The sequence below is a fragment of the Numida meleagris genome, chromosome 6 (assembly GCF_002078875.1).
Source record: "Numida meleagris isolate 19003 breed g44 Domestic line chromosome 6, NumMel1.0, whole genome shotgun sequence".
Classification (NCBI taxonomy): domain Eukaryota; kingdom Metazoa; phylum Chordata; class Aves; order Galliformes; family Numididae; genus Numida; species Numida meleagris.
Window position 1 is genome coordinate 28037222 of NC_034414.1, and position 27697 is coordinate 28064918.

The window sequence follows — 27697 nt, forward strand, 5'->3', positions numbered from 1 at the left end:
AAGCAAGTGGAAAAATATGGGAAGAGATTGTGTGCTGCTCATCTTTTCCAATTACATCAGCTGATCTTATATCAGCTATTCCCTTTCCTTTCCCTTTCTTGTATTTTTGAAACATCATTGCCAGAACAGCAGAGATACCCAAAAGTAACAATCTCACGATGTCTTTGACAGTTTAGCAGGAGCCCTGTGGGATTCAGTAGGAGGTTTGCTTTACAAGTGAGGGCACAAATGATGGAGCTTAGCTCCTTTCAGTGGGAGCCTTTCATTGCTTCACTGTCTTTAGAATGATGCTGGGGGTTCAATCTGTCCTCTAAGCAATATCTGGACACTGAGGTGGAAGGGAGGAGGAGGCACCCTCTCCCACCTGCACAAACTGTTCCTGCAAGCTTCAGACTGCTGCAACCAGATGGTTAAAGGCGCCTAACAGGGTAACCGGGGGTGGTGGATTGGAGGGCTGGGGTGCTGGCCCCAGCCCCAGTATCGCGTGCCTGGAATTGCTTAACCCCCCATGGAATAACTAGCCTGAATGAAATTGCTGTGCTGGAGTCCCTGCCATGCTGCACGCTCAAGACCGAGCTGTGGTTTTCCCCTTTCAAAATGCAAATGCGTACGGTTAGGGCAAAGTAGTTCTAGGTCTCCTTTGGCACCAGCTGGGGGATAATTTTCATGGCTGACTCTCTGGAGCTGGCAGTTAGCTATACAGGACATGAATGCACTCTCCTTCCAGGCTTGCCTGCCTCCAGCACAAATCCTCCTGCAGACTGCGTAACAAGTCGTTTACAAGGCTGCAGCTCTGTGGTCTTTTCTTTCTGCTCCTGACAAAGAGAGGTGAGCCCTTCTCACAGACGGGATGGTTCCTGTGTGACTCAAGACAGTATCGGGACGGGCTGGGGCATGCTGGGCTTTGCTGATGTAACAGGCTCCCTGCAATTTTCATTCAGATCTGGTTGGCTGAGAGCTGGCAGAAAGCCTCAGATACGCCTCCAACGCAGATGAGGTCATCCCTGCTTTTTTTTTTTTTTTTTCTTTTTTTGGGCTGCTCCAGAAAGTCTGCGGTCTCTGAACATTTAAGGTCATCATGCCAATTTGCACACCACCTCATATCTCTGCATGCGGGAGCCCTTTTCTCCCCCTACTACACCCCTTCCCAGCACCATCACAGACCTTTCCCTCCCTTTAAAGGGAGAGGAGGAGCAAAGGGAAGATGAAATTACCGCAGTGGATTTTATAATTGACTCTTGCATCCTGGTCAGAGGGAAGCATTTGCTGGCAAGATGTTGCAGAGCTGCCCGGGTCTAACACGAGTGTAAAGTAGCTCCAGGACAGAAGAAACTCCAGACCTTGCCACTAACAGAAGTGAAACTACTCGCCGTGCCCAGTCGCTTCATCCCTTCCCCGCCCTCCCACCGTGCGCCGTGCAGAGATGCATCCAGCCGGCAGAGGAAGGGGTAGGTCTCCCCGGCTGTCAGTCAGCAGGGGCTGCCCGGCCCGGGACGAGCTGATCCCGAAATAAGGACTCGCCCTGGCGGACAGCAGAGCACTGGGAAGTGCCCGGACCCGCACCGTGCCTGGAAGCATCGCCCGCTCGGCATCCTTCTCCCTCTGGCGCCACCGATCCCTCGCTACCTCCCTCAGAGAGCTGCCTGCTAACTTCGGCGCCGACTCCAGGTCTGCCCGCCCGGCTGTGGGCAGGATGGCGGCTACACCATCCCCACTCCGCCCCGGGGGCAGCCAGCCCCTTCCTCTTCTTCGTCCCACCGCCGAGCCCCGAGCTGGAGCCCCTGTGGCACAGTCGCTTCGCCGTGTCCTGCCAGGGGCGGAGAGCCCTCTCCGGAGCGCCTGAGCGCGGATCGAGCTCCAGCACCGCGGACAGCTCCCGGAGGGCCGAGCCCCGGCACGACGGACAGCTCCCAGTGGACTAGTGCGCCCGACTCCGCGCCTCGGAGCCGTTGTTTATTGCGTTCTGCAGCCCCGTGCTGCGTGTAGCAGCGCACTGCTCTGCCGAGGACGCCGAGAGACGACCCCCCCAGTCTCACTGCTACCCACCGCGGTAGAAGAAGGCTTCTCTCTTTTTTCTCTGGGCTCGGAGTCTGTCTTCTGTAGATCGGGATTTACAAGCCTGAATGGTGCTTGGCTACAGTGGTGCAAGAATCTACAGACTCCAAGGTGTGCTACTGAGTTAGAAAGAAATCTGGGATCTGTCACGCTGCGGAAGGATAAAAGAAACCCTATACAACCAGCAAAACAATCCCAAACCTTCCTAACTCCCTCCAGCCAACTTTACCCCACACCTCCTGGCCGTGAGCATTTCTCCTCCCTTCATTCTCCTTCCTTTGGAAGCTGTAGGATGAGGCATTTCCTTCTGTCTGTCTCAGGGTAAAAGGATACCCTGGGGGCAGCAACACACATCTGGCAGGGATTGAAAGGTTTAAATCCAGCCTCCACGGCAATCAACAATGGCCAATGAACCGGTGATTCTGAATGTGTATGATATGGTGAGTATGAAACAGTTTTGATTATGGGGAGCAGTGGGGCTGGCTGGGAGCTTATGCTTGGAGGAAGGCATTGTACGAAGAGGAGTCAAGCACAGTTCCTCAGAGAGGATGATATTCACCCTCCTCCAGCAATCTCTTCATCTAGGCATGTCATGTTCTGGCTGTCAGAGATGATGCTGACCATGGCATTTTTCTTTGAAATGTTTAGCATATTGTGCCAGACTACAGGTAGTACCATGCTGGATTTTCTGCAGAATTTTTCAGGAGCAGCAGTGGGTGAGGGGAGGACTTTTTAATTTCCAGTGTCCCAATTAAGGAAGGAGATGCGATCACCTCTCTCTCTTTGCGGCAGCCAACTGTCATTTAATTTTGAGAGATCAAGTACTGCCAGGCTGTGGGAAGAGGGTCAGGATATCATCCAGGGATGAGAAACATCTGTAGAATTGTATTAAGGATGCTGTTTCCAGGCTAATAATAATCTGGATCAATCCCTCATGGATGAGATCATAGTTAATCTTTGTCTCCGAAGGTTAATTGCAACAGAAGAAATAAAAAAGAGGCAGAACTAGTGAAGTTTCAGCGTGGGGAGGAGCACAGGGACATGCTGATTGGAAATGTTTTTTGGAAGTTCATAGTGTAGCAAGTTGATTCCCTTGCTCTCTGCTTGCATAGGGGATTGTAATTGGAAACTATCTGTGCTAAAAAGTCAGAAGATCCGAATCCTATCGTTGGCACGAAGACCTAAAGAGAAGATGGCTTGGCTCAACCTGTTTTGCTCTCTGGCTCAGCACAGGCTTAGGAGAAGCATGTTCAGATGAGGAACATTTTGATGGTGACTTACTTCCTCTCCTACATTTGTTAACGAGCTGAAGATTAATAAATAAATAAATACTTTCAAATCTTTCAAAAAATTTAGTGACCTTTACAGGGGAAAGTCTAACTTTATGAAGCCCACATGCTGACTGAGCTCCATACATCTAGCTCCTTTAACATTATTGCATACATTTGCTTTTTGTCATCAAGTGATAACAACTTTCAACCGGAAGCCTGCAGAGTAGTGTGGGTTTCCCTGTTGGGAAAATCCAGAGAATAGCCACCAAAGAGCGAAGAGTAGGCTCTGGTAAACGCCAGACTTCTTATTAAGTGATCTTTTGTTGGCTGGAAAAGCTGGTTTATTTCCTCGTGGAAGGAGGGAGTGGTGAGGACTATTCAGATAGGACTGTGTCTGTACTGAAAGACGTTTGAAAAGCAGAACCAGAATAGCTTGAAGCTGCCTCTTCCAGAGCTCTACTATAGGCAAAATCGAGCTAGTTGGTGTGAATTCTTTCCTTAAGAGTGTTTAATTGTCAGATGCTTAGCAGCTTGAACTGTGAACTTTCCCAAGCTGTTCTTCAAGCAAGGGCTGGTAACCCAAGCATCTGGTGGCAAGTTCTTGGTAATCGGAGGCTGATATTGCAAATGTCAAAGAGTTCCTAGCTAATAATTTGAAGAAGGTAAAGGGGTTGTGTTGCCCTTTTGTTGTATGCGCTATCTTCCTTGCATTTTTTCACTTTGTTCTGCTGCAGGCTGTGGTCTAAACTTTCTCAGCAACTATTGAGCAGTCCGAATCAGTGAATATTTTGCTACTGAGGTGAAAAAATCTGAATACTGGACAAACTTGGTCTTTGCGGTTGTTTTTTTTTTTATGTCATTGACAGTAAAGATGAAGCCCATAGGAAGCTGGGGAGAAGGAACTTGCTATTTATGGTCACTGTGTTCTGAGATGGAAACCTGGACACAGTGAACTGAATTGAGGTCATCAGTTTAATTCAGACTGACTTTTGCTTCCTAGCAAGCCACAAAAACTCTAATGTGTCAGTATTAACTCCATGGGTTAAGCACAAATTAATGCTCTGTACATGGGAACCATTCTATTTTCATATAGCATCTGTTTGACTACCACTGAGTCACCTTCAATTCAAATCCTGCATTATGATTATTGAGGCTACATGCTTTTCCATTGCTGCTATGATTTTAACACCATGGAGTTTGGAATGTAGCCATGCAAAATCTGCACTTTGTTACATTGTGGTGGGGAATTGCGGGGGAACTGGGAAATGAGCACATTTGTTTGAATAGCTGTTGGAAAACTAGTCTTGAAGAAAAAAAGACAGCTGGGGATAACAATTAACTGGATGTAAAGCTCTGCTTTCCTGACAAGCATCGTGACCCCTGTATGGCATCTGGAAGCACTTACACTGCAGGAAAGCTTACCCTTAGGGTAGAAGTTCAATTATGGGCTTTGTGCAGCTATGAAATACCCACTCTGTGTAGTCTCATGTATTCAAAGATTATAGCCATTTATCCTTTTACCCATTGGATAGTACTAAACTTGAAAGAGAGAGAAAAAAAAAAGCTTGTACTTAATGAGGTACTTTGCACAAATTACTGAAGCAGGTAAACCTATTTATTAGACTTATTTTCTTAAGCATCAAAGAACGGAGCAAAAATCACTGGGCATTCCAAGTGTTCAGAATATCTGTACCAAATGCAATTTCTTAATCCCCCAGCATGCAGGATGATTATATCTTGTTTACTTGTTGCAAAAGAACTTCTACACACCTGTACACACTTCCAAAAAGAGAGGAAGGGAGAACTTAGCAAGAGTATTTTAAAGAGTATGCAGGATACTGAAGTCTAATTTAAACATAAGTGGGAACGCAGAATAACAACACAGATCAGGGGTTTGATCGTGAGTAGATCTCTTTCTCAGTTTGAATCCATCTCTTGCATGGACTTATCTTAAGTCAACAGCTGTTTGGAGACTTGCTGGTAATAACTGGGTCTGCAGATCTATGACAGAGTTTGCTCTGATCAGTCAGTTATCACTTTACTTTTGGAAGGATAAATCAATTTCCCCTTCATAACTTGCAGCTCCCTTCCCTCCAGCTCCCCTTAGTAAGCTATTTATTGTGGATCATCTTACTTGGATCACAGGACTGATTTTCTTCAACAAGAATCTCATCCTGTTTCCTTATTGCTTTGTTTTTTTCTGTCTTACTTTGGAATAGTTGAGTAAGTAATTGTAACATTAATAAATGTCACTTCTTTAAATCAGACACAAGAGTGACTGCAGATATTGCCTGGGTTTAAATCTTTAGCAAACTAGCTAAACACATTCAACTAAAAATAGTCCATTTGACGGAGATTCAAGCTGGAGGCTCTCATGATGTTTTCAGCTTATTGCACAGCACATTCATGCTACCAGATTTGAAGAAAATATATTTATATCATTGCTGTCCCTCTTACTGCAGGTATAGTTGTCCTGAATTTCAACTGTCTTTGCAACTGGTGGATGACACACAAAGCTTTCACTTTAATCTGCTGGTATTTTTGCTTACGCTTTATGCTGGTGAAAATGAGACCCTGAGCTGTGCTGCAGAGAAGAATGAGAGCCCTAGTCAGTGGGCAGTGTTGATGTAGCATCTGTTTGGATGAGAAGGATGAGTCTTTTTCTCTTCCTTGTCCCACCTTTATCCCACTGACACTGCTTATCATTCTCAGGCAAATAACATTCAGGTCACAGTAGGCACAGTAGTTCTGAGATTTCCTCCTGTGACTTCTAACTATAGAGAGGTAGCCAAAAATGTACTTATTTATAATGGCCTTCCCAACGTCTTCCAGTTCTTTGTATCCTATATAACATCTTCTATCTGAAGGGCTGATGGCTGTTAGCAAAGGGTGGCCCTGCAGATTGCTAAATGGGGTCTCTTTTACTTCACTGATTAATGGGTGACAGTGTTGTCACTTTGATTTCTCCATCGCACCACTAAATGGATCAACTAAGTAGCCCTGACAGAAAGGCCTCAGTATACCAATGGCCTTCTTGGCCAAGAGTGCACACTTTTAGCTCATGGTCAACCTGTTGTCCACTAGGACACCTAGGTCTGCAGAGATCCTTTCCAGCAGGTCAGCCCCTAACTTGTACTGATAGCTGTGGCTATTCCTTCCCAGGTGCAGGACTTGCCCTTTTTGAACCTCATAGGGTTCCCCTCTACTCAACTCTCCAGCCTGTCTGGTGCGTTTGCCACTCCTCCCAGCTTTGTAGCAAACTTGCTGTGAGTGCAGTCTATCCCTTCATCCAGATCACTGCTGAAGATGTTAAACAAGACTGAAGCCAGTACTACCCTCTTGGGAACACTGCCCCTTTGGGAACACTGCTAGCTGCAGGCCTCCAACTAGTCTGGTTGCTGATCACAACCCTCTGAGCTCTGCCAGTCAGCCAGTTCTGAGTCCACCTCACTGTCCTCTCATTTGTTCCACACTTCCTAAGTTTATCTATGAGGATGTTATGGGAGACAGTGTCAAAAGCCTTGCTGAAGTCAAGGAATCCTCCTTGACCAGGGGAAAATTACTTTCATTTCACTGTGACCACAGTGTGGGCTCTTAGTATCAGCCAGATGGGCTGAGATCCTACCTGCAGTGTGAGGGCCGAGGAAACACTGTGGGGGTGGCAAAGTAGCTCCCTCACTCTCTACAAATACCTCCGGTGAACAAGCTGTGGTGCTAGGTGGTAACAGCACAGTTGTGTACAAGTCCTAGCCTGTGCTTTTTGTACCCTCTGTCCTATTGCCAGGGTGTGTGTATGTGTGTGTGTGGCAGGGCAGAGGCTTTGCAAGTGGGTGCCCTCGCTGCAAAGAGAATGATGTGGGTGGAAGGTGAGGGCTGACCTGGATTGTCCTTTCTCTGTTAGTGACTGCAGCATTTCATCAGGGCTGAGTAGGTTGCAATAGTCTATCGTACTCCCTGGGAGAAGTGAAATAGTTTTAGCTCTACCACCAGGGAGCATGGACTATGCTCTGTATAGCTAGTCAGCTTCTGGACTCCTAGCAGAAGCTGATCGCAGCCTGTGAGTGCCTCAGGTGGGGAGGAAAGCTTTGAAGAGATTGCTTCTTTCTGACTTTATAAATGCTTGCATAGGGAGCAAGGCTTGGCAGGATGATGTTGTACCAGGAAGGGGAAGGTGTATGAAGCAGTCTGGCTCTCTTCTCAGTTCTAGGAGGGAGGTAGGGAGGATTCTCAGACAAGCAGCTTGTGGTGGGGAAGCCTGCGTATGGTGTTGTTCTACAGCAGACAGAGATAGCGTGAGAGTTGGATTTTGTATAATTTATGTGCTCTGAAAAGAGAGGACAGGCCAGTGATCTGTGAGGAAAGGCACAAAGCTAGAGGGTCTGTACGGCCACTGTACAAATGCAGAATGCTTTAGTGCTTTAAGCTAATTTCTCTCATACAGAACAGTATGAGAGAACAAAAGATGGGAGCTCCTTTGCTGCTTGTTCTTTTCAGCTGAAAAGCATTTTGCTTTAACATAAATTGCTTGCATCTGATTTGGAGGTAGTAACCTGTGTATATGATTAAAAACCACCACAATCTTGCCATCCTAGCATTGCTTTTTGGTTTTCTGTGCAAGTGTGTGAGACTCTGGCCGCTACAATTATGTGCTTTGGGATGAAAGGAATTAGAGGTTCCTTGTATTTCTAGCTTCAGTACATAAGGAGTCCTTGGATCTATTTTAGAAGCAGCAGCATGATTGCAAGCAGAACACTTCATTCTCTGGTGAGAATCTTTTAAGCACTGACTAAATCACAGAATGTTTTATTATCTCTGTTTGGAGGAAAGAGTAAGTCTAGTTCCTCAGATAAATGTCAACATGTTTGTGATTACTGTGAGTAGAGGTCTTGGATGCTTTCAGCTCACTTAGTCAGAAGGGAGAGAAATCCTATTGTAGTTGGTGGTCCTGCTTCTTGCACTACTCACTAGTTGTTTGTGAGCAGCTATGTGTAGAGAAATACAGCATCCCCTGACTATTTCTAAGGAAACAAATAGAAAGAAAAGGGATATTTTCATCAAATAGATTGATAGCTGTAGCGTTTCCAGTGTGATGAGCTAAAGAGACGCTCTAAGTTAACACAGCAACTTGCACTCTTGAAAGATGAAGTGATAGAGAGTCAGTGGGATCTCTTCTGTCTCTTTCCTCTTTCATAGGTTGGCCTAACAATTAATTTATCAAACAGAGAACAGAATGCTAAATATTGCCTTTGGGAGATTTTAATTAAATTCTGGCAACTCCTAATATATTTTTTTAAAAAAAAGTTGTTCTGAAACAAAAACACCACTTCCTAAAACACACTAAGTGAAATGTTTTGACTCTTTTAGAAAATGTTTGCCAGTCATCTCTGGCTAAAACTGTTTGCCAAATCTGAATCACTTCCATTCTCAGAAACACATTGTTCACTGAAGTTTGCCATATTCTTGGAAAAGCTTGGTAGGGGTACGATATCCTTATTTATTCTGTGCCCACTCTAACGCTCATAAGAATTCCCTCTTCCACGAATGAGCTCTGGCTTCACAGGCTTCTTATGGAGTAAGTTTAAAGGTAAACCTTTAGATTGCTGAATGACAAAGGAAACGTTATGGTCTTGGGATTTTACTTTATTGCTGACTCCAGTTGTACAGAACCTTCATCTTCTGTCTTCAAACCATGTCACATGCTGCATACTGTGTAACAAGACAGAATGGTGAGATAACAGTTGCCTGGTGTCTAGTAGTAGGTTTCCCCACAGTGCTGTAATATGCCCTACATAAGTGCTGAACTGTTTCTGTTTCTGCAAGTAATTGAACTTGGCACTAGTCATAAGCAGCAGTGGGTGGGGAGGACCAGGTGGATCTCAGATGCTTGTTTTCCTTTCCTTCCTGGGGCTTTCGTTGGCCTTCCGTGCTAGCTTCTTCATGGGACTGGGTTTAGACTGATAAACTGTGCTTGTTCTGCATAATAGGTCTTGGATTCACAGCAAGTCAGGTAAAATTATCCCTGCAAAATCTGTAATGGCAATAATCATACTAAGATACTTGTTGTTATGGGCCCAGTAAAATCTCTGGGAAAACTCTTGGTTAGAAACCAGAGAATGGATAGACCAATACTGTGAGTGAGGGAAGGCAGGTAGTAGAGAAAGCTGCTCTGATTGGATGTCAGCAGAATCCTTAGCCCAAGGTATGAGAGACTCCTTCACTTCTCTTGGATGCAGCACTCCTGGTGCAAGTGCCTCTGGCTTTAAAAGTGTATAAATCAGCTGTTATGGCAAATCTGCCAGCAGTATATTCAAATCTTCAAATAAGACACAGCTCTAGCTGAGCAGCCTGGCAGCATGTGCAGGTGGGGGAAAACTAGGCTTTGTTTCTGCTTTTCTCCCAGACTGCATCAATTCAATTAGAGTGATGACAGGCTGACCGCAGGGAGGCCAGGCACGGAGTGGGATTTCTGCTTTGCTCTGCCTGAGTATGGGAGAAGAGGGAGAAGGAAGGCAGTTCAGTAGTGCAGATCACTGATGTACTCAGTGCCTGACTCAAGCATGTGAGAAAAATGATGACATGGAATTAGGCGTCCCTTTTCTCTTGCATCTTTGGAGAGAGGAAGTTAATTGGCGGATGAAAAGATGAAGCAGCTAATACATTGATCTGCAGCTGAGTTCAGTAGTTCAAGAAGAAGGACTCAGAACGCGACATCTGATCTAAAGCAAGTAAGAAGCTGCAGAGTAAGTGGCATGGCCTGGGTTAATAAGTCCAGTGATGAAGTGTGCCCATTTATGCATAAGAAATGGGGTTCTGTTGTCTTAGCAACAGCCTGAAGATGCTATCAATTAGGGAACAGCCTGTTTTGATGTTGTCAGGGTGACAGGCTGGCTACCTGTCCATGTTATTGCTGAGTTTCTCCAGCACTGAAGTCCTTAAGCTGACTACTTAGTTTTGCATGAGATGTTTTATGAGCTTAGTCTCCTAACTGTATCTTTCTATTGTACATGGAGTGTTGCTATCTCCAGCTACAGCATTCACCCCATCAGCAGTTCACTGAACCTATTGCTCCATGAACTGACTTGAATTGATTCAACAAGGATAATGTGAGAATTCTCACTTCTCTTAGTCCTATGTGCACTAGGGAAAACTGCTGCACAGCATGCTCTCCTTTACTTCAGCATCGGCAAATATAAGAAACCTCGATGAGAAAGGAGAGCTTAGGAAAAGCTAACATAATATGAAAAATGGATGAGTTGTTCTTCTGGAGCAAAGCCTTACAGGTCTTCTTGTTAGGCTGGCTCCCGTGACAGTGCTCTTAAGGCAGTTCCTGCAGGTACCAATCTGACTTAGTATCTCTAAAGTCATTTCAGTTCCTGAAGAGGCAGGATTTGGCTTGCTTATGGGCAGGATTTCAGGTGTAAGGTCAGATCTAACTTGGAGACACAAAAAAACTTTTGTTGCTGCTGCAATTTGTCCTTTAATCTCATCTATGGACAAAGCCACAACCTGCTAACCTGTCTCTGAGCATGGTTCTGAGTAACTCTGAGAGAAATGATTACTTGCTTTTGTGAAACTGTGTGAAAGCTAATGACTGGTGAATTTTCTCTGGTGCTTTTTGTGGTTTCCCCAAACATCAAGGCAGGCTCCTGTTAGAACACAACACTTCTGGCAGCAAGGTTTAGCCTCTGGCTCATTATGCTGTCAAGGTTATTAATGTCCCTCAGATATTTTTTTTTATTTTTAAATAAATCTTAGTATCATTAAAAGTTGATGGGTTGACAGTACTGGAGGCTGTCACTCTTAACCAAGAAGACCTGCTCTGTCTGTAGCAAAGCAGACCCTTCTGCCTCTTGTGCTTCTTCTATGGTTTATAGGTTTGAGCCACTCTGGTGCCAGGGCTCAGCTGGCCATCTAGCTTCCTGTTGAGACAGCCCCTGGGGATCAATTATACATGCAGTGGGGGCTTCTGCTGCAAAGAGCTGAGCACCAGTGACAGAAACAGAGCCACTAAGTTGGAACAGCTGTTGGATCTGTTTCTAAGGGTGGTGGTGGGCAGCTTGATATATACTTGTGCATTAGTGAGATGGACTGAATTTAAATGGGTGTCCTAAGACCCCAAGCCACTTTATTGACTTTGGTTGTGCTTATTTGATTCTTTCTTTTGGTCTCTCTTGTTCCTGTTGTTATGCCAAGATGTAGCTGAAGCTAGGGAGGGGAGGCAGAAACCAATCAGTATGTTAGATCTATATTTCTGCTGGGAACTAAGAGAAGCAAAATTCACAAGTCTGTTGACTGCCTTTCACAAGCTGACTCAAATTCTTTGGTGGGATAGGGGGAGGGAATTTGATGTTGTTCTGGGTAAACACTGGATGTTCTTTAGTGTGAAAGGTCTAGAGGAGTGAGAACATCCCGTTACTTCAGAGCTTTACCTAATATCAGTGAGATTTCTCAGGGCAAAATATGAGGCTACGTCCTAAGAGTGGAAAATCTGTCTTAATTGGTAAATCAGTTTTTCAGCATTGAATATTAAGGTGTATGGAAAAGCAATGATAAAGGAAGGAGAAATACTGTTGTCTACAATTGATTTCTGATAGGCAGGGATGCTTATTTAGATAAGGAATTGCCAGATGCTGGAAATGCTAAAAGCGTTTCAGCCTGTTTAATAAGTGCCTTCATGGTGTGAGTCAACACATAGGTCAGCTGCCATGTGGATACTGAGGGGTTCACATCTGTAGGAGATGGAGGCACCATGAAAACTCTGTTGGTAATGTGCTTTGCTTAAACTTCAGCCCTGGATTTGTTACTATGTTTCACCTGTAGGCTCACTTAAATCATCAGGGAACTCTTCAATATCTTCCACTAGTGATTTACACTGGATGTTGATGTAAGAAAAGCTTCCTAGGTACTGATCACTGCCCCAGGGGTTAGAGTGCATGAGGACCCCAATGGTGAGTTATAGGTGGCCTTTTCTATAGGTTAGCTTTCCCTAGGTGCGTGACACAGGAAAATTTGAGTGTTTCTAGATATTTGTTCTTGGCCTATCTGTGTCTTACTCTTGTTGAGACTACTTGGAGTAGATGACCTTATACTTGCCCTATATTTGTCATCTTCTTCTAGCTCTGGATTTGCGTGATGAATGTCGGAAACAGCAGAAAGAAAAGATCAAGAGGTTAAGCATGGGACTAGTCTGAGAGGTCATTTTCTCTATCGTTAACATGTACTCTTGTGTGGTTTGTAGGACAAGCCTCAGCACACTTCTAGTTGGATGAAATCTGGGCTGTAGGTTTTTCCAGATAGGGCTGAGATGCTTTCTTAGCAAAGCACTTACATGGAAAACGAAGGGCTCTGTTTACCTGCCTGAGCACAGGCGTCAGGGGCCATTTTAGGATATCAACCTGATGTCTGGTTTCCCCTCAGTGAAGGTCCAGGTCTCTTCTCTCATGGATCCTGTTCTGTAACTATCAACCTTGTAGACATGTCTGGAGTATTCTGGAACTTTGCGGATGGCATGATATGTTGAGAGGTTCTGACACAACCATTAGATGTGTGCTGGGAGAGGATCAGTGGTATTTTTGCATTTGACTACTACCATCTAGTGTGCTGATTCATCTAGAGTGACAGAGACCTGGTTAAAATCCCTGAGGGAGTCAAACAAAATGCCCCTTCATGCAGGTCTGCCACAGAAGCAGACAGCAGGACACTCAGGATCTGGTCATTCTGGGTCTATTGTGTCAAAACATGTAATATTTGTTTGAAATATTGCTTTAGTGAATAGCGGATGTTTCCAGTGGCACCTAGCTGCTCCAGGAGGGTGTCTAGGCTGGAACCAGGCTACGGCATTATTCATACTTGTTCTTTGGTCTAGTGATTATGTATTTTGTATAAAGAGGGATCTTTGCTTTATGTGAAAGGAAACTGCTTTACCATGAAATGCTGAGAAGGGTTGACTCCAAATACTCTATGAGAGAATGGCCGAGTTGCTTCCTTCTGAATCCCCTCTAGCAGGCTGAGGAGGTTAGGAATTTGGTCTGAGTCCTTCTGAACAACTGCCTGCACTCCTTGTTGTTGGGTACAGAAAGCACTTGCTACTCCTTGTAAATAGAGGTCAACTGTACTCATATTGCTTTGTTTCCATTCAGGACATTTTCAGAGAGAAGTCAGGTTTTGTTTGCCCTGACTTCTTAGTTGGCTAGGCAACCTCAAAGATCAATTACTTATGCAGCCTCTCTTCTGAGTTTGTCCTAGCATTAAGAATACACAGGCTAATGCATCATCTTAAACTACCCCTGTGATGAAGGCATTATGGAAAGGTGGGAAGGCAATGCTGGATGTTTCCAAATCTGTAGAGGCCAGAGCAAGAAGTGTACGTTCTGAGCTGAAATCCACCCACTGGCTTTGGCTGATCTGTCTTCAGTTCTAGTGCTCATTGTTCTTGATTGCAGTGTCATTTGCTGTGCCTTTGTTCACTCTAATTTTTATGGCTGCTTGTTATCCAGGGCAGCTGGCTATCTTCTCTTTGGCAGATGTTGGAATGTGGAATGGACCAACTCCACTTCCTGCTGCTGAAGCACTGTGCCTCTTTGGCTTGCTACTGTGTGGATACTGGGGGCAAATGTTTGAGGAATGGATTGTACCAAACTAAAACAGAACAATTCACAGATCAAAGTGAGGCAAACTAAATTATTCCATTTCAAGCTCAGACCTTGGGACTAACAGAAAAGAAGTGCTACGAAACATTTTTTCTAAAGCCTCATAAGCGTAAGGGAACTGTGGCTTCTCCAGAGCAAAGACTTTTTGAAGGATAAACAAATGCAAACCATGTGAATCCATGCAAACCACGTGAATCCATGCAAATTTTGCTGCTTTTTACTGTCTGTGGACAGGTCTGGCTCTTCCTTTGGATAGAGTGCTGCTGGCAGGAGGCATTGCACCTTGGTAGCCCGAGGCCTTGGCAAAGCCAAGCAAACAGGCATGATGCTCCTTGGTGAGAAAGGGAGAACAAAAAGGCATCTGTCCCACACATTGTTAACTGGATTAGTTGCATATCTTTCTGGCCTTGCAGCACTGCTGAGTGATCTTTTCTGTCCCTTGTGTCCAGGCGTACCTAATGAGAGGGACTGTTTCTTCTAGGTGTTGAATGAGGAGGCAAGAAAAAAGGAGGATGGGAGGGAGATGCTTGTACTTCACTCCCTCACAGTATTTCTTCTTTAGTCCTATGTAACCAATCAGAATTTCAACTTTTCAGCATCCTTTACAACTCACCCTATTTCTAAGAGGACAATAAGGAGCAAGACGCAAGCTGCAATAAGACTGACCTCTTCAAAATCCTTCACCGCGGAGAAGTTATTCTAGGAAGCTAATGCATCCATCTGCAGCCTTAAGTGCTGTTTGTTATATGGCATGTTATTGAAATGCTCCAAGGATTCCCTTTGTAGTGTGTAATTACTTTGAGATATGCAGCTCAGCTCCTATTGCAGCTGCTGTTTCGGATAATCTTGATACAGTTAAAGCTCTTGCTGGATCAAACAAATATACAAATAGAAATTTTTAAAGTTAATGTAAAGAACAATTTAATACTCTCTAACATATCAGGTGCTTAAAAATCCTGTACTTGGTGCATCTGAACTTGAATTCTACTTCTCACACTTACAGAACTTTGAAGCATGTTTCCAGCTGTCTGTTACCTCTCCAGAGGTCTCAGAGGTGTCTCATTAAAGCTGATGTTAAAGCCTATTAAATACACGAAGGTAGCTTGTATGGATGCATCTCATTTAGGAGAGCTGTCACCAGGAATTGTCTGAGATCGTTGCTGCACTGATCCCCCAGTGACTGGGGTAGTGAAACTACTTTGAGAAGCCCAGGATAATACCTTCTCATGTGCTGGGAGACAAAAGGCGAAATGCCTGGAAAAGGCTGCTGACTTCCTAGGGGCGTGCCAACCTTGTCACCTTCTCTCCCTACCAGCTCCCCACCCTCCTCCTGCAAAGTGCAGCCTCAGCTCGCAGAGCTTGCAGATGGGAGGCATCTGTCCTTGAGCTCTGTGTCTTCAGACAGTTAATTATTAATCATCACAATATCCCTTATGTCAAGGATCTGAACTGCTCGTGATGCATGGAGAACTGTTTTATCAGACAAGTCAGTAAGGTTTCAGTGCCCCGCTGCTCATAATTTGTGATATTGTTGTTCTCTTAAAGAGCTTAAGTACTTGAGGACGGATAAAAACACCCAGAAGTAATGGTAACCTCATCTGACCCAACATCTGATGAGCTAGTACCCCCAGAAACATGCTAGCAAGGGCAATATGTGTAGAAACAGGGAAAATGGAACAGAAAGTTAAGCTTGCATTGTGGGTTCTGCAGCAGTACTGGTGCCGTACCACTGGGTATGTTTGGAAGTGTAATGCTACTGCAGTATAGGTATGTTGTCCTTTATGAGTAAAAGCACGTAAATATTTATCTCCCTTGAAAGACACCTAAATAGCATTTAGATCCTGGAGATGCATCTAGATACCTGTCTGTGAGATACTGTTTTTTACCACTGCTCTAGGAACAGTGGGGCACATGAGCTTGTGTGAGGCACCTGCAGTTTGTGTTCAGGTAGTAGGCTAGGTAGGAGGGACTTAACAGGGACAGACCAGAGAGCAGGCATGAAAAAAGAAGAAAGTCACTCAGCTTGTGTCAAGATGTAGGTTGTTTCTTAATGTTGGGAGTATTCAGATATGAGAACCTGACCTTCAACTCCTCCTAGCTGGAACTATCCTAGTAGGAAGGGAATGGCACCAGCACTTTATTTCTGTTTTACTTTTGCTTACATACATTGACAAAGATCTGAAAAGAAATCAAAATCCCAACTCCTTTTCATTTATCCATTGGACGGTTTTTACAAGGAGTAAACTTGTTTCCTTCTTCCTGTCTGCAGAAGATGCGATTTGAATAATCTCATAGTGTGAGGGTCACCCAAATAAAAAGAAAGGTACTGATGTCTCCTCTTAGCAGTGTGGCCTTTACTAAGTACCTTAGAGCCTGCAGCTGTTGCTAGACACAGTAATAGCTGTCTCTAATCACCAAGCATCTGAACTCTTTTCAAGTGTTCTGAGTACTCTGAAGGCTCTCAGAAGTGAGAGCATTTTTCTAATAAGTTGCTTGAACTGACAAGCAAAAGCACCGTTATACTTTCCTGCCACTGTTTAAAACCCTATTTTTCTTAGGTATGCAAGTGAACGAACCATTAAAACAGGATCACGTGTGTGACTTACTGTGCTCTTTTCTTCCACTGTGGTACAATTAATGCTCGGGTTCTCTAGGGCTTCCAATTCTCCTCCATCCTTCCTTCTATCCCAGGATGCCTTCATGCAGAGTGAAAGAAGTGATGGTGAATCTCACAGGATGCTTTTTTTCCTCAGTGAATTGATGATGGATTGTCACTAATTAGCATAGCTAGGGTTGAGTTTGCTCAAATTTCATTCTCTCCTAAGATACCATGATAGCAGACAAACTTGAATTTGTGCATAATAATAGAAGGGGAGAGATGTTTTTTTCCTATCTGCAGTTCAAATATAACATCATGTTCAATGACACCACTGTGTTTTGTGAAAAGTACAAGTGCTTTGAACATGTGGGAATCAAAAGCTCTAAATAGACTGTGTAATGCTGCCAACGAAGCATGTCCTTGGACCCTAGCCGAGAACAACCAAACCTTCATTTTAAGTAAAGCACTGGATTTTGAGAGAGAAATACCAAAACTATAGTCCTAGTTCCCCCCTCAGTCATACTTTACAGCAGGGTGCCTAAATCTCTTTGCCTTGGTTTGCCTCACCTGTGGGAAGGGAAGGAGTGCTCTTGTTGGGGTGGGTGGATATGACTGTGGGGTGCCAGAGGAGTTAAACCCAAACTGCTGCTCGGAATCTGAGGTGTAACTGCTTGGCTTGGGTTGAAGGAAGGGCAGCCAGCAGCAGTGTTTCTGGGAGGTGGGTTGGGGGCCTGCTGATGGTACCTGCCAGACCTGTGCCCAGGTGAGCGGGCTCCCTGGTACAGCCCCACTCCTGCTGCCTCACTGGCTGCCCCTGACCTTTATGTGCTTGGGGTGATCTCCCCTATCCTTTCCTCCTGCCTGGGGACATTCTTTAATCAATCAGCCCATGCACCTGCTCCTGGGCTTTCCTTTTACTGGCCTTTGATTGCATGGGGCAGATGAAGTGTTTAGAGGCAGCTGCTGTTTCTGTCATTAGCACCCAGACTTCCTAGCAGAAGGCTGCTGGCTTTGTGACAGCTGAAATCTGAATCAGAGGGAGTGTTTTGCATTAGCATGTATGGAAGCAATGGGAGAGGAAAGTAAGGAGGAGGGGAAGATGGCTCTCAATTTGCTATTCATTTAATTATGCTAGGAAAGCCCAAGCAATCCAAGATGATGGTGTACAAATTACAGATGTGCATGTTGCAACACACTGGTATTGTTGCAGATGTGCAGTGAGTAAGAAAATAATGCAGCACAAGCGGCTGTGTGCCCTGTCTTGCCAGGACACATTAGTTCCCAGTGAGCTGTTCTGTGCTCTGGGGTTGCTGCCGATACTTTCCAGTTTAAAGCAATTTTGAGTGTCTCTGCTGCTGTTGCAGGCGCAGTAACAGGAGGGTGCCCAGGAGATCTGCTTAGCCTTTTCAACCCTGGCGTACGATCCTTTCTGTCTTCTCTACTGTACTTCCCAGCACTTCCCTGGAGAAGGAAAAAGCTATTATCCTCATCCCACAGCTGTGGAGCTAGCATGCAGAGAGACTGGCTTGCCTAATGCTTAGGTGTCCCGGCTCCGTGCTGTCTCTTGGGGTTTGATTCAGAGTAATGTTTGTGAGACTGTTCTTCCTTTTTTCCAGCTGCGGCTGCTGAAAATGCTCTGATTTCTTTTCAAGGATTGTGACAGATGTCTCCATGCTAAGCATTTTATTGAGGCTTTCCAGTTTACCTGTGCTTTCCTTTGATGGATTTCAAATAATTTCCAGCAGTGGAGGGGATGGTGGGTCAGAAGCTCTCTTCCAGAGCTCATTTTTCTTAAAATGAAAGTGCAGGCTATGTATTGCTATCATGGTTTCCAATTTGAAAGAAAACTCCCAGGATTTCATGTTGTACTGTGACACCAGCAGGTTCAAAGATGGTTCTTTCCAGACCAATTAACTTACAGAACAGCTCCAGTAATATAATTCAAGAGGCTTTTCTGAAAAGATGTCACTTAATATACAGGGGTACATGAGCCAGAGCTAGAAGAATTAATGCCCCACTTGTTTCCCATGACCCTGCATAAGCCTGGAACTGAAATAGAAAGAGATGAGGAGAAACAGTCAGTCCTAGTTTTGCCCGATGGCTAGGCAACTGGATTTGCATGTATGTTAATCTACCCAAACTCATCTTCTGCTTTAGAAGCAAAAAAGATTGCTTAGGGCCAGCCTGAAATCATTATGCTGGTCAGTTTATACAGATCTTTTTTTTATCTTTTAATTTGATGGCTACTACATTTGAAAGTGGTTTTGTGTTTCATCTGAGACTTGCGAAAATAGAAACCAACCTAGGATTTGAGGGATTGTGACACAGTTGCTTTACACACTGGGGTTACTGGAGGGGGTGCATTTAAATACCACATGCGCATCTATGCTCATGGATGGTTTGACAGACTGCAGGCTTTTGGAAAGAACTAGTCTAGCAAAGGAGGGGAGAGTGCATCTGTCAGTGAATAGGTGGATAAAGATTCTCTGTGCTGCTTTTAAGAAGCACCAATCATCTTTATAACTTTGACAGGTGGCACTGGGGCAGGGAGGGGAGGAAGAGATTCGGAGAATCGTGTGGGTGGTGGAGAAATTAATCCTAATGAAATGGAAGAGCAAATCCAGAGTGGGCAGAAAGCTTTGGATTTCTGCCTTGCTGGATATGGATAAATGCAAGAGAATCCCTTTTGCGTGCAAGAGCTAATTGGGCAATTACCATGTAATCTCAAAACCATTGCTTAAACTGTATCCTGACTATCAAAGGGTGAGACAGATTCTCTTCCAGCAGTTCATAAGGCTTTCCCTGAGACTTTCAGATGGGAGTTTGAAATAGGTCTCCTTTTTATCTTTCTCTCTCTTTTAGAAAATAAAATTTTGCTCCTTTTTAAAGTCACTGTTATGAGAACTCATTTCCATTTTCTTTTTTCTTTCTTTTTTTAATGTTTTCATTGCTCTCTACCTAGAAGAGAACTTATGAACACAAGAATGGCCAAACTGGCTCAGGACAAGGGTTCATCTAGTCCAAGATTGTTGTTTTCCCGTTGCTGGGGACAGAGCAGGACAGGCACATAACGTTTCTGGTTAACTCAGAGCTTATGACCCATGGCTCTTTCTTCCTTTCAGTTCTCTTGAGCAGCTGCATCAACACTTCTTTGCTAGGAAGTTGACAGATCTGCTACCTATTGTGAAAAGAGCCCAACTACCGTGCCCTGAAATGACTGCCACTGGCTTCTTTTGATGGGTCTTGTAGCTGACAGTGACTAGTCAATTTCTATCTACGTTTCTCATGCCACCTGCAGTACCCTATCCTATCCCTTTATATGACTATATTCTCATGACTAGCTATATCCTTAAACACACTTCCTGAAGAATATCATAAAAATTTTTTAGAAATTACAATTAACTATGTCAGTGAGATCGCTGCTTTCTCGGTATTCACTGATTTTTCCAAAGAGTATCAAGAAGTTGATTTCATGGGACCTCCCCTTACAGAAATTGCGTTGACTGTTACTGAACTCCGGCGACCCTTTTCATATTACCCTTGCACGCAGAGAACCAAAACCCGGTCCTGACCAGCTGCTGCACAAGGCACATCAATATGATGAGCAGCAAAATGGCGTTTATTGGTAAAAGCTACAGAACTATATAGTATTTCTTATCTTTTACTAGACTGTTCCAGAAGCTCACATGGGCTTCTGGCCAATCATATCGAATCTCCCGCTTCTGACCTCTTACTTCTGAAAGGCCATATATGGGGTAGTTATACACCTCATTATGAAAACAAAGAAGTACAGCCTCCCCGTCTTACGACATGGGTTCAAGTAAAGTAAGTCACCCAGTAGAGCGAAACGGGTAAGGGCCTTCCGCGTTACAGCCCAAGTGCCCCGTAACGCCTAATGCAACAGTTGACCCTTACTTAAACAATCATTTTTATTGATCTGTTAGTTATATCCTTTATTATAGCTTCTGTTAGTTCATTCGAACTAGACGTCCAGTTCACAGATTTGTAGGTCCCTGGTTCTCAAGTAGACCTCAGTTTAAAGATTGGTATTACAGTTGCTGCCTTCTAGTGTTTGGTTCCAAAGATGCTTTACACTAGAGAGGGTGCCCACGATTATTAATTAAATTACTAATGTCCTTGTTTTACTCTTCTGTCCTTGTAGTTCCTCCAAAACTTTTGCATGTGTATTGTTTTGTCCCTGGTGTTTTTCAGGGCTGATTCTGTCTGTTCTTATCATATACTCATCTGTGTCAACTTTAAAGAGAGCCTCTTCTGATTTCCTCACTCCTCCTACTCTTTCTACAAAAATAAAAGTGGGAGGTTCAGGCATGGGGATCTCACCAGTTTTATTTTAGCGGAAACAAGAAAGCTCTGATGCAAAGATCTTATGTACTTTCTTTGCAATAAACACGTCAGGTTTAAGTTCTCTGTTTTACAGCTTTGCTGTCGCTTGGCCCTACAGTCTTTTCTGATGTGTTGAAGGAAGGATTGATGGAATAGCTAAATGTTACTGGAGAGGCTATCCTTACCTTCTTCAGGTCTATCTAAAAGCTGTAAGTGACAATGTCTTTATTTGCTGTTGAAAGCCCACATTCTGAGACAATTTGGATGAGGCAATTTGAATCAGTAAAAGAGCTCTGCATATTTTGAAGTTTTCCCATCCCTAAGGTATGGGTTCATGCTGTCTAAACCTTTCATGTGACGGGATTCGAACTAAAACTTGAGTGTTACAATGGTGAATGATTCTATGCTCCAAAGAACTTGTCTGGTTGCTCCTGTAAGCAGTGATATTAAACATCAATACTGAATTAAAACTTTAAAACTCAATATCGACTCCTGTTTACTTCAGACATTTTCCTAAGGCTTGTTTATGACGTGAAGCATGTTGTTTTCCTTCTCACCTTTCTCTGGAATGTAGTTGGTATTCTTTTTCTCAGAGGGAGTGTTTCTTTAGAATTGGCATCAACACAATGATTCAGCGTTGAACTGGTCTTGCTCTTATCCTTTATCTTTGACCATCTGATCTGATGAATGAAGTGGCTGTGCCTTGCTAACACTGAGTTGGAAAGGAAAGCCAAGAAGATACCTGCAAACACAACTGCTCAAACCTCACTGGCATTAGTGTTGGTGTGAGTTAACAACCGTGGCTACAAGACTGTACAAAATAGAAACGTAGCTGACATCATAATTTTTTTTTTTTGCAAATAGAGGAAGAAGATGCATTGGTGGCTTGTGTTTGTACATCTAGCACTGTTTTCATGCTTGGTTACCTGGAAGCTATTGCTACTGAAGGATAGAAAACCAAGCTGTGTGCTTGTTCTCATGGCTCCCAGGGTACAAATACACCTTTGAGGATAAAGTAAGCTGGGAGAAAGTTGAGAAAAGTGCTTTGTTCGTATTTTCCTTGCTGAAGGAAACTGGCCTCTGAGCAGGCTAACTATTGACACGGCACTAGCATTTCTAGAGATTCAGCAGCACTCCTGTGCAAGTGACCATACTGTGGAGGAGGTGTGGTTAGTAGAAAATTGTTCCCTTAAGGAGATTTGACAAGGACCATTATATAGTGCTGCACCTTTGATGCAATACTGGATGTGATTCTAGGCTTTATTACTAAAACGTATGTGAGAGAATGTTGACTGTCGGTCTAGCTGTGGCTGACTTTGAACACACTCTGGGCATGTTTTCTTACCATTAGCAGGGCACCTCATGTAAACTAGAGTTAAAATGCTGCTGTTCTCTAATTCTTCACTGCTATAGGTGCAACTGTATGTGTGTTTGTACATGTGAGGAAATATACACCATTTCTTGTGCAAGTTTTAACTAAGTTCTTCAGTTGGATGAGTTAACGCTCTCCTGCTTAATGATGGTGTCTGCCTTTTCCTGCTGTTAATAAATTATTTGATAGTAACTATGAGACCCAGCTATGAACTGGATTTCCACTGTATTTCATGAAGAGACTGGAGAAAGTGGAACAAGAGAGTTCTGGCTCCAGAGAGATCACAAGCTATTTTCAGCTAGGTCTGATAGGATGCATGCAAACAGGGATTGGTTTATTAGCTTGAGCAGGCATCCCTAACCACTTGCAAGAAGAAAATTTCCACAGACTCAAATATTCCTTTGGTTGTAGTGTCCAGTTAGATACACCTTTGTTCCCACTCTGAAGTTTTATATGGATTATTTTTTTTAAATTTGAGTCTTTTTCGCTGGCAGAGAAGCTGAGGAATATTTTGAAGTGTTAAGGGAAAACACAGTAAAAATAATTATGTAAATGATACCAAGCTTACATTTCATAGCGCAAAAGAAAGTTTACCGTAAGATGAACTACAGCATCTGGGCTGCTGATCTTATTTGTTTGATGAATCTGCTTACCTCTTACACGCATTCATCTAACTCGGGAGAAGGCAGATATATGGAGTGGGAACTGAATGGTCTCAAATCTATCCATTTATCACTTCAATGACTTTCATTCCTGTAGTGTCCAGATACTTCCCTATTATATAGGAACAAAAATCTTTGTTTTTCTCTTGGTCTGCAAGATAATTAACTTAACTTACAGATTTAGTGAAAGAAATGAGATCCACATCTGCTGCACAATCCCCTTGATCTCTTGTGAGAGTTATGTCCTTATCTAGATAGGGTCCAGTTATATGGGGTTCTGCTTGTGTTCTCCTGCATTACTGTCTGAACACTGCATAGAGCCAGTGGATTGCTTTAGAAAGAGTAATAATTTTTCAGGTCTCTACCTGTCAGGGCAGCATTTTTGAGTACTCACAGAACTTGACTTTTGGGTTTAGTGACGTATTATTAATTGTATGGGTTTTTATTTTTAGTACTAATCAAAACAAGAGTGTTCTGCTTCACTCCTAGGAATGAGTTTGATTTGAGAGAAGTTGTGGCTCCTTGTCAGCTGGGACTGAGTGAGGCCTTGGTTTTTCTGTCATAGGTATCTGGGCATCTAGATGGTTCTTGAAAGAACTAAATCACAGGGAGAGTTTCATCTGAGAGCAGATGTATTTGATAATAGAGGATGTTGTGAGCTAGATGAGGCATTTACAGTGTTTACCTCGTTCTCCTGTATTTGCCTGGCCACAGTTCAGATTAGCTGTCTACTCTACATGCAGGAAAATTTTTTGGCAGGCCTCTGAGGAATCTGGCAGATGGTACCATTTGCCTGCTGTGGTACAGATATACAATCATTTCCCTTTTAACTAAAATAAATAGGAAGCAAAATGCAGTTGCAGTATCTAATGGACTTTTAAAGAGAAATAAAACTGGGGGACTGAGGTGGGATATTCCTGGTGAAACTTATTACATAAGGCAAATCATTCTCCTTGATTTTCCTGAACTGTTTCCTTATCCTGCCTTTCCCCTCCAATCCTTGATTTCCCCATGTGTGTTTCAGATGTACAGGTACTATGAGATGCGTGTCCATGAAGAAACCTGCTTGCTGAATTGCAAGGTTGTTTCAGGTCTTTTTCTAGGCATATGTGCAGTGGACTAACATAGAAGTTGTGTTTTGGCACAAGTCTAAAATTTTTACCATACCCAGCAGATGGAATTACTTAAAGCAGCCTGAGTGATATTTCAACACTGGTCTCACACATGCTGTGGTGTTTGGAGGGAGGTATGAGGACAGGTTTAGTGTTTTCCAAAGAAGCCGCACATGTGGCATGGTTGTGCCTGTCCTTGTGTATGGGGGTGTGTGACTCTCATGAGGAACAATCACAGAGGCTGTCCCACTGCAGGGCTATGCAGATGCCCACATTTCAACCTGAAATTACATGATTTTCACCCCAAACAGTGTCTTCATAGTAACAAATGCTGATTATTTGTTGCTAAGCTCTGTGGCTAACCGTCATTCCCATCTTTTGGTAATGGATCACCATTAAATGGCATTAGAGCCACACATCCAATGCTGCTTATTAAATAAAGACAGTGGGAATCCTTGAAGAAAAATAAATCCCCTGTAGCCCTCAAGCAAACCAGAGTACAGCATATTGCATCAGAGTCATTAAGAAACTCCCACAGCTTTTTAATTTTTTCCCAGCCGTCATGGTGTGCTGCATGTATTAATCATTCCGTTGCATCTTCATATGGGAGATAAAGTACCCTCAAAGCTGTTTGTCAGCATCCAATAGCTGAGTGTCGCTATTTAGAAATGATTACTCAGACTTCCCAAACTATTGGTGGCTAGCGTTATTTTCAGTCATTTTAAACAGTGCTAAATTTACCCAGCGTGGAAGCCATTTGGTCATGGGTTATAAGGGAGTTTCTATCTCCACTTCTCTGCTTGCTGTTTTGCTATCAGTTTTGTGCTTTGTAGTAGATAAGTCCTCCAAAAACCCATGTGACATCAGACTAGGTTACATGGAAACTCATTTTTTTAGATAGTACCCTTTGTGAGGAAATGTTCTTTGCTCTTATCATCAACCAGCTGAAACTGGTTTCCCATAGCACAGCAACATTTCATCACTACTATAGCTAAGTTCCTTGGATTCTGCTTCATCCCTTAAATTTTACTATGCAAGCATCACTGCAATGCACTTTTCAGTAATTGTGATGCAGACAGAGACTTTATGATTATGGCACAAGTGTACCCATATCCTTTCTCTTGTAGGAAAAGACAATGCAGAGAGATGAGGCACAGTGTGAAACTGGCACTGTATTTGAAGAGTTTTATCCAAGACAGGACAAAGCACTGTATTAAAAAAGGACAAGGCACTTGCTGAGGAAGGCCGTGTTTCCCTGTATTTTCCTAAGCTAAGCTGGTTAGAAACACTGCCAGCTAGGCATGGCCCCTGGAACGTCTCCAGGAAAAATCTCAGCTCGCACTGCGAAAGGGTTTCCCCCGTCCGTGCTGGAGAACAGATTCCCTTCTCAGAAGCTTAGAGATAAATATTGATTTTTGCAATAGCAAATTAATGTTAATGGCACCCAGCCAATTTCTATCATGGGCATAGTGAGATATTTTGAAAGTGTTCCACCAAAGCCAGCTGGGAGTATGGCTTCCTTGGGTACAAACAGCCCACACCCCACTCTTCTTCTGACATTGCTGCTGACTCATGGGACAGGCACCACTGCTCCTGGCGCGTGAGTGAGAAGGTCAGAGAGAATTTACACGTCTGTATGGTATGTAAACACTGAACTTTATTTTTGGCCTTACAAGGCACTTGCATGGAGAGGAGTTCTAGAGGATATTTTTTTTGTTGTTGTTGTTTTTTAATGGTTGCTTTGCTGCCTGTGGGAATCTGGATTCACTAGTAGTAGGTTTAACTCCTGGCTGTGAGGTGCTGCTGTTGCCATTACGAACTGCAAGGTGAGGTCTATGTCCATGGACTTGCAGCAGAATATGAATCTCACATGTCCTTTTTTGACATCCTACCTATGGGACTGTCCATATAGTCCTTTAGTGGTTTGTCTGTAGATGTTTGAATGCACTTCCATTTCCTATTTGAAGCCAAGATATTTTTCCTGATTTCTTTTGGGCAATAATTTCCTTCACTTTAAAGTTGATGTACCTTTTCTTTTTAACCCCTTACTACTGGAGAAGTCAGCATTTGTCTAACAGATTTTAGCCTGCCAGCCTGCAGATTCTTTTGAAGTTGTCTGCTGTCTCCCTTGAGTCTCTGCAAAACAGGTAGAATGTAGTATGCTGTTGTATTTTTTATTAAAGGAATGGAACAAAAGGTCTGCTTATTTCACTGCCTGTGGTGTTCCTGACTCTTTGGTGACATTATGAAAAGACTTCTTGTCCCTTTGTGACAGCTGTAATTTACAAGGACTTTGTTACCTCAACCTTCTCCGAGTAGTTATCCATGAAAGAACTTAGCAAAAGTCAGAAGTGCTTTAACTAGTTTCTTAGTGTAAAGAGAGCAGATTTCTCTGCTTTATGTGTCTAGAAGCCTATTGTCCTTGGTGAAAATATTAATGGAGTAAGCTATAATGCAAAAAAAGTCTTGTAAATAAGCAAGACTGTTGATGTGAAATGAGGATTGAGTATGTTTGGATGACCTGGCAGTCTAGGTAAATGTCAGAGAATAACTGGAAGAAGCACCATTTGGGTAGAAGGGCAGCTTCTCCAGTCCACCCAGCAGTGGATTTCTGCCCAATGTTAACAGCAGACAGACTTTTTTTTAAAGGTATTTTCTTTCTCTCCAAAGGGCTCTGGTGGCTGTACTTAAGAGTCGGGTCCTGCTGAACAGTAGTTCATTCTTGAATTACTAATGGATGGAGAGAGGATAAGAAAAGAGGATTTGTGAAAATCTGCCCTACTTGGTCAGACATGGGCAGTTGGTGTGCCAGCAGAAGTATTTGTGTTCTGGCTAGGCAGAAGCACCCTTGGGGAGAACAGGCCAGAGCAGAAGAATCAGTGTTGTATGAATATTTTGCCACTATGGGAGAGAAATTCAGGTACCTGAGTAGGGTGAAAGCCTCTGGCAAAGAATCCTTAACTGCCTGTTTATATGGTGGCATGGATCTCTTTCTCTCCTGATGGACCTGTTTATGTGCACATACATCACACTGGTGGAGAAGCTATAGTTGGTGATTAGGGTGTTCATCTTGGATGTGACAGGCTGAAGTTCAAATTCCTGCTACAAATCTGCCAGAGCAGAGAGATGCACTGTGCATTTCAGCACTTCAGAGCCAAGCTGCCACTGTCAGGTGATTATGGAGAGCTCTATGGAGAGCTCAAGGTACATGTAACCTATGGCCTGGTTTTCCCAACAAAGGCAGATATTAGGGTCTAGGCAAGCTCAATACGTAGACTGGAGATTACATTTTCAAATGGTGCACTGAATGTCACTTTTCCTTCTGTACTACTGCCTATCAGGACAGGGCTAGCTTCTGGACAGGGATGGTGAACCACAGAATTGGGCAGCCTCTTGAATGTGTCGGCTCTTAGAATCACAGAATCATAGAATTGCTCAGGTTGGAAAGGACCTTCAAGATCATCAAGTCCAATCACAACCTAACCATACTACTCTAACTCCAACAGCCCACCTCTAAATCATGTCCCCAAGCACCACATCCAAATGGTTTTTAAACACATTCAGGGAAGGTTACTCAACCATCTCCCTGGGGAGCCTGTTCCAGTGCTTAACAACCCTTTCTGTAAAGGAGTT

At 43.5% G+C, this 27697-nt stretch overlaps 1 protein-coding gene across 2 annotated transcripts in view; it reads left to right on the forward strand.

The window, feature by feature from the left end:
- LOC110401750 (desumoylating isopeptidase 2-like) overlaps nucleotides 1049-27697 on the forward strand; it is a 57774-nt gene continuing 31125 nt past the window's right edge. Inside the window, exon 1 of one of the 2 annotated variants that reach the window (XM_021403175.1) lies at nucleotides 1049-2495. In XM_021403175.1, coding sequence (XP_021258850.1) covers nucleotides 2457-2495 — 39 coding nt within the window. In that variant the 5' untranslated portion in view covers nucleotides 1049-2456. The remainder of the gene's footprint in view (nucleotides 2496-27697) is intronic. The other variant, XM_021403176.1, reaches the window with a different exon arrangement.